A 10,521-nucleotide genomic window follows, 5' to 3' on the forward strand; every position below is an offset into this window, starting at 1 on the left:
ATCTGTCATTCCCATTTCTGTGATTCTGTGACATTTGTCACTTTTGCCTCCGCAATGCCATGCTACCGACGCATGGTTTATCTCGCTTATTAATAACTTTGAAAGTAAAGACGTTGTGCCTGGTTCACATAGACAGTTAATGCTGTTGTGGTAATACTACAGTTGCCATCTTTTTCCACATAGCACCGATTCAGCTCTCTGTCTTCACTGCAATCTCTAGAAATCATCCAAGTTAGGACCTGCCACTCCTACATCCGTACACGTAGGCTTGGCAACTCACGTAAACTCTTTTTATCTTTTTTTTTTTTTTTTCCCTGATTGTAACATTGCTGTAGTGATTTTTATGCAGTTCATAAAATAATGGGAAGATGCAAGCTGCCGTTCACCTAGTACATGGCACTGGGGCGATCCCAGTATTATTTAATTTGTCCTCTTCTGCCGTGATGGACAGCTCTGTAACCAGAGCTGGTGTGCTGGTAGGTCTCGTAGGGCCAGCCCAGCCTTCGCCCACATCGTTACTGAGAATGGAAGTTCTATAGTTCATTGGCCAGCTCAGACTTCAAGCCGTATTTCATATAAATGAGAGAGATAAAACAGGCCGATATGTACAAGATTTGAAGCCAATCATGAGTATAAGCTTTGTGGGGGCAGGTTTTTCACTAGAAGATTTTCTTCTGGAATCTTAGAAAAACAACAGTTCGATGCACTACTACTTTATTTTGCAATATACATTGTAATTTCACAAACCTTCATTATAATCACACAGGAGAGGACCCATCTGCCCAGTCATTGATAAACTCCATCCCCACCACAGGAATACAGTAGATTATCATCTTCTAACAGAAAAACCCCCACTGTTTTATGCTTACCTTTACAAACAAGTCACAAACCAACAAAATACGGAGGAGAGCGGTACCTCAGGCAGAGTCTCTGGAAACCCTGGGGTACAAGCGTTTGTTCCTGCTGTGCTGGGAGGCTCAAGCGATAGGGAGCGCAGCAGCAGGGCTCTCGGAGCACTAGTCCCCACACCCTGACACGTCAGGATGTCAGGAGCCAGGTAGGAGCCTCGGCTAGGTGAGGTAGGTGCAGGGGAGAGACTGGATAATTTTGCACAGGGAGCTGTGTCCTTGCCCGTGCGATTGCCTACTCTGTCTCTAGAGCTGGCTGTGGTGACTATAAAAGCACCATACAATTTTCTTTCCTAAGCATGTTTCCCTCCATAAAGTATCTAGCAAATGATGTGACTTTCAGCCTCCGCAGACTGGGAAATGATTGTCATTCAACTGGAGCTTTCGTGAGTTTGGGAGATGGCAGCTGTCTTCGCTTGGCTAACGCGGAAGAAAAGAGACCTCGTAAGGTCGGGGAATATTTACCAGGGTCCTGACTAGCGGGGAAATGTCAATGTCCTTGTGATTCACAACAGGTTTCAAAGTAAAGTTCTGCAGGATGGCTGTTAAAAATATGAATATCTCCATCCGGGCCAGACCTTCCCCTGCACAGATGCGTTTTCTTGCGAGCAAAAAAATAATAAAAAGTGAGGCAACAGTGGAGTATTTTGCTGGTAACTTATTTTAACCACTGTTCCATGAAAGTCCAGACATCTCAGAATGGACAGGCAGTGCTCCAGCATTTTGCGGAAGCAAATGAATTAAAATATAGGAACTAAGTGTCTCGAACAATGACAGCGCTCAGTGGGCAAAGGCAGTTTGAAGCCTTTGGCTTCTCATGTTCTGCTGCTGTTTGGAGGTAAGTTTGGAGAGAGAGCAGTTGCACGGCTGAGTCCCACGTCATACAGCTCTTCTTGCAGAACGCATTGGGGGAACTTTGGTGATTGCTAAACCAGGAACTCAGCTGAAACTCTAGCACAGGGCTTAGATAGAGCTGCCCAGAAGTGACGCTAACAGATCACCAGGCATCACTGTACAGGCCATGGTGATGGAGCCACTAAAAGCTTCAAAGAGGTTCCAGGAGAGGATAGTCTAGGATCTGAAATAGAGGTCTTACCTGCAGAAAATGGCATGAAGTAGTCGCTCTTTCTAAAGGTACCATTTGCATTCAGGAAGTGTCCTGGGTCAAATTTTTCTGGATTTGGAAATTCCTTTCTATCATGTAGGATGGAAGTCAGTGTGGGGAATATCATAGTGTCCTGAGTTAACAAAGAGAGGAGAAGAAAGTTAAAATGGAGACATGCTAAGGCAAAGCAGCATCGAAGGGTTCCCAGAGCTGAACAGCACGGTAGTCAAAGTTTAACCAGTTTAAAATGAACATTTAATGAGTAAAAATATGTGCTATTGGTATGGCAAAGGTGGTTTTTAAAATGAATTTCAATGGTGAGTCTGATGACAGCATTTAATATTGCTTCCAAATAAATTAGAACTTTGCTTACATTTACATGAAAAAAACCAGAAAGCTCTATCTCCCTCTTCACATAGAGGATGCAGAGTCTTTCTTCTTCAAATACAAGCGGTTGGACTCAATAATTTCTAGGTTCCCCTTCCAAACAAAATTATTCCTATTCTAGATCACATTTCAGTGTTTTTGAAAATAAAATAAAACCCAATGAAGGGAACACACCATTGTTTTAAAGAAATTATGACCTTTCTCAGACACAGTGGAACAGACCTTGGGGATAAAATAGCCTCTGAACTTGGTGTCTTTGATCACAGTATGTGGGACGTTAAGTGGAAGGAAGTCAATGAATCTCTGGATTTCGTGGACCACAGCATCTGTGTAGGGCATCTGGCTCCGATCTGCCATGCAGGGGCTTCGGTCTCGGCCAATCACGCAGTCAATCTCCTTTTGAATTCCCTCTGCGAGGAAATAAGTAAGTGCTGAATGGACAAGTCCCCCACCTGTTGGCCTAAACCTTGCCCCATATTTACAGCAACACTTGCTTTTAGTGCACCAGGAATATATAGGTGTACTTAGTACTAACATCGCTTTCCCGTGACTAGAACTAAGAGTAATGCACATTTCCACGCTGCAAATACGTTTCCTTAGTCTGGGGACCAGTGTCACAGGTGGTAGCGACAGGAATTGTCACTATAGGTCATCCCATGACCTATTAAATAGTTTTCAATTATTTACTTCTTTTCTATTACCTACTATCTCTGGGTATTTCTGGAGAATCAGGAGTCCATGTCTCAGTGTGAGGCTGGTGGTCCCTGTTCCTGCAAGGAACAAGTCAAACGTGGTCCTGCTCAAGGTCTCAACGGTGAATTCTGAGTGACCATTCTCTTTCTCCTGGAGGAAGACGTGGCAGAACGTTTTGAATGACAAAGCTAAGCAGCTTGTTTAAAAAGGAAAGTCCTGTACCCATAATATATGTTTTTAATGTATAATCTAATATCTTTTCAACATCTAATGTCTTTTCAAAAATATGACACTCACTCTCCAGAAAGCCAGCATTTACGGTACTTTTATTAAATAATATTATGAACCTTTTTTTAATACGGGAGGAGCACTGAATTACCAGATTGGCCTTCAGCTTTCCTAATTTTAGCTAGTGCTTTTAATTCTGTGTTTAAAAATCCTTGATAAGAAAATGGAGAGGATAGAACGAAGTTGCTGTGCCCAGAAAAGCAAGTTCCCCTCTGTATTGGCAGAAGCCCAGTGCCCTGCCACAACCGAAAAGACGCTTACCTGTTCCATTTTGTTAAGAAAAGCATCAATAAAATCTCGAGGACAAGTGGGATCCAGGGTTTGCTGGTGTTCTGCTATAATTTCTAAAGTAAATTGATCAACCTTTTCAATATTTTTTATCATTTTTTGATGAGGCCCAGGTAAATTCTCCATGACAGCTGGGATGAAATTGTATAGCTGTAAAAAGAAAATGATGGAAAAGCACATTGTGATTAATGTGGGATACAATAAAATGTTCCCCTCACTGGAACTATGAAAATGGGGCAGTTTAAAACGTTTTTTGAACAAGAGGTCTTTTTTATTCAACTAGATTTTAATGTCTTTTACTTCATGTTTTCACTATATTCAAGGATAGATTTCACTTGAGCAACTCTTGCAATGCTGTCCTTCTTTGGCCATACACTGGCAAGTCCATAAGGTAAGAAAAAAACAACAGGAACTGGTTATTTAACTGCCTTTTTGGCTTTCAAAAAATTTCTCCAAATTTGGGAAAGTCCAATTAAAAATTAATAACATGAATAAATAGTCAATAATAAAATATTATAATCATTAGCAAATTCATTAATTAGAACTCTACACACCTGTGTTTGTAGAGAGGTCTGAAGCTTGTTGTTTTCTTCTAGCAACTCAATTAAAGATAGAAATTTCTTGTCGTCATAGTCAAACCGATCCCCAAAGACGATGGAGCAGATGATATTGGAAACAGCGTGAATTAGGAAGTTACCAGGGTTGAAGGGATGTCCTGCAACAAAAACCCAAAATGGTATTTTGCTTTCAGTCCTTCAGGCATCACCCCCTCCTCCGACATACAGGGAAGTTTTGCACCCTCTTGAGACTCAGAATCCTGCAGTCCTTTGAAAGGATGGTGAAGGGCTTATCCAATTTATTCTGGTCTAGTCGACGTGAACTTATTTCCCTGTTTGAATGGCTTACGTTTCTCTTTTGTACTGTTCTCAGCAGAACACTGGTCTGAGTGGCTTGGGTCCTCTTCATCTGACACATGCCTCTCTGCCTTACAAACTGTTTATTAGAAGAGGCTTAAAGATTCCCACCAAAACCCAATGAAACCACAAGGACTTTGCCTGAGCCATGTCTTTAGGTTATTGCACCCTGATTATGAACTCTATTAGCACAACCTCAGTTGTATAACCCTCCCCTAGGGGTTCACGTGCCTGTGATCAAACTCTACTTTTGGTAGCAGAGCTGCATAAGCTTCTAAAGAGAACTAGTGTGAGAAAAAAGTGGGACTAGGCCCAAGAAAGAAAGGAAAGGTGTAACTGCAGACAGCGATAGCGTGCATCTCAAGGTTTCAAGAGGAGAAACAACAGCATGAAAAGCTATAAAATCCTAAAAGAAAACCAAGGAGTCAGAAAATGGCAACTTGGCAGCATTGCGGATCAGCCTGTTCTGAGGAGCAATGGCACCAACCCTTCTCTGCTTGACTGATGACTCCCTGGTCATTGAACACTCAGCAGATGTCTCCTCTTCAGAGGTGCTGAGTATATTATATACTAAGCCTAGTAGATAACTAGTCCTACCTATGTATTATTTGTATTAAGAGTAAATAACAGCTTTATACTTTTAGTAAACAGAAAAAGATGCCGTAACAAGGCGAGCCAGAGATGGAGGCTTGCGGTAGGGCATAGGAAATACAGTGTTACTGTGCTAGTGAAAGGATAAGAGCAGTGTAAGTGAGGGTGTTTTCTCTGATTTGTAGCAGGAAAGTTTATCTACAAAGCCAGATGAATTTTCTAGTGGCTCCTGGGAAAGAGTGGTGCTTCAGCATCCTTTTAGATCCGTCTGCTTTCCCCCTTTGCAGAATAAACACATGTTGAAGGCTGTGGTCTGGGCTGGTACTGCACCAGTCTCAGGGGAAGTACTTAGAAGTAACATAGCCTTATATTCTACAGGAAAACACCGAACCCACCCCAGATATCTGTAGATGAGCTCTCTGGTAACCTACTTCTTCAAGTTCTGTTTACTTAGATCTGCCAGAGACAAGACAAGGAAGTGGATGTGCTTGGTTACCCGGCAGTGCCGGGCCCTGTCTCCATGGCTGAGCTCCACCAAACCCTCAGCTTTGGGGCCAAGCCATTCCCTTTGCCGCTTCCTCTCTTGTTCCTCAAGCAGAACATGTTAAAGGATGCTTTCCAACATCAGGCTCCTACATCTATCCCCCCATACTGCCACGGTGCCTTTGACTGACCCACTCCCAGCAGTGATAACTTTGCCTGCTGGAGCAGAAACAGCAGCCACAAGCCCACTTCTTGGGGCGTAGATTTGGTGAAGCAGCCCTACACCCCTCATTGTCTCATTGCAGCTACACAGGGCGTCTCAGCAGGCATGAAGGCCGCGTCCTACCATGTTTGTTCCTGATCCTCTCCACCAGAAAATGAGTTTCCTCCCGGATTCACTCCTCGATGCTCTTCTTCCCCATCCCAAAATCCCGCAGGGTAGTGAGCGCAAATCGCCGGAGCTGCTTCCAGGTCTCCCCGTTGCCGGTCACAATGCCTGACACAGGAAGGAAAAATAGGCCCCCATGAGGAAACAGGTTTTTTTTTCCCCCTGAATGGGAGCTACACAGTAAGTACTCCACATGCAAAAGCACCTCTCTGTGGACTTATACTGCAATTGCTTTATGCCCCGAACACCAACGTCTCTGCAATTCTGGTGGCGACAAATCTGATTCATCTGTCACAGCGCTCAGTAGAACTGAGTTTATTCCCAGAATAAGAAAAACTACGTTAGGATGTAGGTAAGAAGGTACCACTGGTACTGAATTGATCTTGGCCACAAACACATGGCCTTCAAGCTGACGTAACTGCTCAAATGTTCTCCTACGTACCTTCACACAGTGTATCACCACTGCCAATACCATTATGCTGTACTATAGTACCATGGAATAGGTACTATTCACCCAGATAGATGTCATACTGGGAACTGCCCTGGTGAATACGCTCAGGGCCTAATCTTGAATGTGGGCCTTACTGGGACAGCCTATATTATCTTGTCTTTGTTGTGCGGTGGACTTCCCTTTTGCTGGTTCCTTAGCGGTACGTATGTTGTCAATAATTTCAGAAATGGGAGAGTGAACATAAGATCTTAGAGGCACATTTAATGAACAAAATTGTAGCCAAAATCTGAAGCATGCTGAAAATAGAAAGGCATTCAGGGAAGCCAACCTGCGACCTTAAACAGTTCCCCAGGGGTCCGATTTACTCAAGGGTCGAAGTAACGAGTTGGTTTTTTACTCTCTTATTGTAGATTTGTATGCATGAAAGTAGTAAATGAAATCCACCGTTCAGTCCCCCACCGCCCTCTCAGCTGTGCTCCGGAAAGCTAACATTACCAGGCTGTACCTTTTCCTTGGAAGAGTTTTTTAGGCAGTGGTAGATTGCCTCTTCCGCTGAAGTTATCTGCTTGATCAATCAGAGCTTCTTTCACAACATCATAGCCATACAGCACCACAACCTTTTGTGGCCCTAAATATATTGTGAAGACAGGACCATACTTCTTGCTGAGCTGTAGGAAAGAGGAACACAAAGAATGACATGTCTAAACGTTAATCGTGTGAAAAGAAGTTCGTAGCAAAGGGGTCTGAGGGGCGATGTGCCATTGCTCCAGCATCGCTGATATCTGGCATTGATTAGCAGCAGTGCAGGGGTCTTTCAGCTGGGAATTACAGCCAGGGGAAGAGGGAACTGTACCAGAAATAGGGGGTATGAAGGGAAATGGTGAGGTAGCAAGTCCAAATCCCAGAAAAGAGAGTAGTTCTTCATAGGGCTGGCAAAACAGTCTGGAATGCCCTTCTACAGGGCACAGTGGGTAGCAGTTTACACTGGCTCCAAAAGCAATTATATACACTTATGGAAGCAAGTGCCTGAAGGGGTTTTGAGCACAAACGTACCACAGTTGTCTCTAAAATCTCCTGGGCCACAGAGCTCTGGAAATCAGGTGGGTATGTCAGCAGAGTCACTGCATGCTTGTGCTAAGCATGTGCTCCTTCCCAGGTATCTGCTTTTGGCTACAATTGCAGAAGGATTCTTGGGCTACTTGGTCTGACCTGTAACACTTCTTCTCATGCTCACTTTTTAACAGCAAACTAGATATAGTCCCAAGTTCTTTATGGTGGGAAACTGGATCACCTAGTGGTCTGAAACAAAGCAGAATGCCTATGGGTGCCCAGCCATCTGCCACCATCCCATCACCATCCGCTAAGGAAGAGGCACTCCAGCTGAATTTCCTCCTCCTATCCCCTCCCAGGCCTTGCAACACACAGGTTTTGTTTGACAGATGGGTGACACCAGCCAGGGTAGGGAACAGACAGCACAATTCACCTCCAAACTTTTTTGTTTCAAACCTTTCACTCGGCTACTTCTGCTCCCAGGAGACCCCACCTATCTGCTAGGGAGCAGAGACGGCAAAATGGAGCAGGGTCCTCCCCAAAAAAGGGCCAGGCCATGTTGCCAGCATGTTGAGCAGCCGGGCACAGAGGTATAGTGAATATTGCACTAGCATCAGTGCCTTGATTGCAAATCCACTGCAAACTGCAGTACTGCCTTGAGGTCAGCACAGGAGTCATCATTAGTATGATTATTGCAGATATATAGACTTAGACTTGCAGTACATAGACTTAGACATATAGATTGTTGCAATATATAGACTTCAGAAGCATGTGTTTCTGGGAAACCTTTTGTTTCTGTCCGAGTCTGACATTTGGTCAATGCAAATTAAAAGCTTATGACTTAAGCTGAGACAGACTGGACTGGACTTTGTTTTATACGCAATGGAGACAACAAAGGAGAGAAGGAGGCAGTCTCTTACCTTCTTCAAGCTTTCAGGCAAGTTCCACGGGTTCAGGTGGAGTACGCTTCCAATAATGGGGAGTGTGATGGGACCAGGAGGCTGCTTCTCTTTTTGCGATATGCTTCTGCATGTGGCTAAGAGAAGAAGGCATGAAATGCAGGCCAGCAAGAAAATAGTGGTCATTCCCAGGAGCTCCATGGTGGCCTGGGGAGGAGAAGTCAAGTGTCAGCAGAGCCTGATGTTGGACCTGTAAATCCATACTTTTTTATATGCTGTGATACCAAAGCACATGGATTCCTGCTGAGATATGAGATTACTTATTAATCTGTTCAAGGTAAGAATGAACAAACTAGGGATGAGCACCTTGCTTGCCTACTGATTTTTCTGCCTCTCCAGCTTGTGTTCCTTTGGGTAATCATTCATGTAGGCCTAAAGAAATAATGGTCTAATGCTGTCAAACTCAAAAATGCAGAAATATTTAGAGCCTAGCTGCTACGTATATGCTTAAACTCTTGCTGTTTGCCCTCATGCATAGATGGACATCTGCCAGCCCTTCTAGTATCTGAACACAGTGAGGGGAGGTGTTGTGGTTGAAAAAGGGCATCATTCCAAGTTCTTCATAGGCTTTTCACCTCCGTTTCTGGAATGAAATTATGCAGTTGTACCCAAGTCACCCATGCATATTTTGAGGAATATACTCAGTTTATCACAAGCTGATATTTTAACCAGAGAAACCATTATCTACAGCATTTGCATGGTCACAGGTCCTCCCCAAACCACAAATCCCTGCAGCAACCTGCAGTCACCTTTCTGATGTTTCTAGAAACTAGTTGAAGATCCATAGGAGGTATGAAGATCCATGACAGGTAAAGGCACCCTGAGCAGAGCTTAACAGAATGATTGGTTTAGTTGATATTGCATTTTTAATACAATGTAAAATCTTGAAATCTTATGCTTCCCACTCCACCTCCCTACAGGACTCCAAAACCCTGCAAACGAGGTGAGAACTGTGAGAACTGTTTTCTGGCAGAGAAGGAGAGCAGAACAGTGATTCAGTCACCTGAGACCAAAGAGCTGATCCCAGGACTCTGGTGCCAAATCTTGTCTGTACATCATACATAGTGTCTGCGAAGTGCTAGTGATCTACTGTAAACACTGTACTCATTGCCTACAGCCCCCTGGGTCTCATGTGTCTCCCTTGCTGTCACAGTTCAACCCCAGCTGGCAGCTAAACACCACCCAGCCACTCCCTCCCTCCCCCCACGAGGGGATGAGGGAGAGAATCGGAAGGGTAAAAGTGAGAAAACTCATGGGTTGAGATAAAGACAGTTTAACAGGTAAAGCAAAAGCCGCGCACACGAGCAAAGCAAAAGGAATTCATTCCCTCCTTCCCACGGGCAGGCAGGAGCCCAGCCATCTCCAGGGAAGCAGGGCTCCATCACGCGTAACAGTGACTTGGGAAGACAAATGCTGTGACTCTGAACATCTCCCCCTTCCTTCCTTCTTCTTCCCCCAGCTCTATATGCTGAGCACGATGCCATATGGTGTGGGACATCCCTGGGGTCAGTTGGGGTCAGCTGTCCCCTCCCAGCCCCTTGTGCACCCCCAGCCCACTCGCTGGTGGGGTGGGTGAGAGGCAGAAAAGGCCTTGGCCCTGTGTAAGCCCTGCTCAGCAATAACGAAAACATCCCTGTGTTACCAACACTGTTTCCAGCACAAATCCAAATCACAGCCCCATACTAGCTACTATGAAGAAAATTAATTGTATCCCAGCCAAAACCAGCACAACCAGTTATTCCCCACTTTCCACTCAGGGCCAAATACAAGGCTGAGCATTAGGCTGTATGTTTCCTTTTTATGTGACTTTATGTAAGAAGACACTGATCCTCTCTCGGAGCGCATTTGAACATGGTAGTTATAGTGAGATGACTACAGCAAATCAGGGAGGCTTGGAGGAAACGGCACTACACAAGGGGATGTGAAAGGCGCTGCAGGTTCAGCAGGCACGCGGGCTAACTAACTAGGACAGCTCAGGTTTCAGGAAACCTGTAGTGCAGTAAACCAGTGAGGTAG

General features: G+C 44.5%; 1 protein-coding gene across 1 annotated transcript in view; it reads right to left on the reverse strand.

The window, feature by feature from the left end:
• Positions 1-697: 697 nt before the first annotated feature.
• Positions 698-10,521, reverse strand: part of LOC142063535 (cytochrome P450 2H1-like) — a 15,744-nt gene continuing 5,920 nt past the window's right edge. Inside the window, 9 exon segments of the mRNA XM_075107355.1 lie at positions 698-1,510; positions 2,005-2,146; positions 2,623-2,810; positions 3,102-3,243; positions 3,643-3,819; positions 4,224-4,384; positions 6,004-6,153; positions 7,002-7,164; positions 8,467-8,652. Of these exon segments, the coding sequence (XP_074963456.1) occupies positions 1,329-1,510; positions 2,005-2,146; positions 2,623-2,810; positions 3,102-3,243; positions 3,643-3,819; positions 4,224-4,384; positions 6,004-6,153; positions 7,002-7,164; positions 8,467-8,652 (1,491 nt within the window). The 3' untranslated portion in view covers positions 698-1,328.

This window comes from Phalacrocorax aristotelis, chromosome 12 (genome assembly GCF_949628215.1).
Source record: "Phalacrocorax aristotelis chromosome 12, bGulAri2.1, whole genome shotgun sequence".
NCBI lineage: Eukaryota > Metazoa > Chordata > Aves > Suliformes > Phalacrocoracidae > Phalacrocorax > Phalacrocorax aristotelis.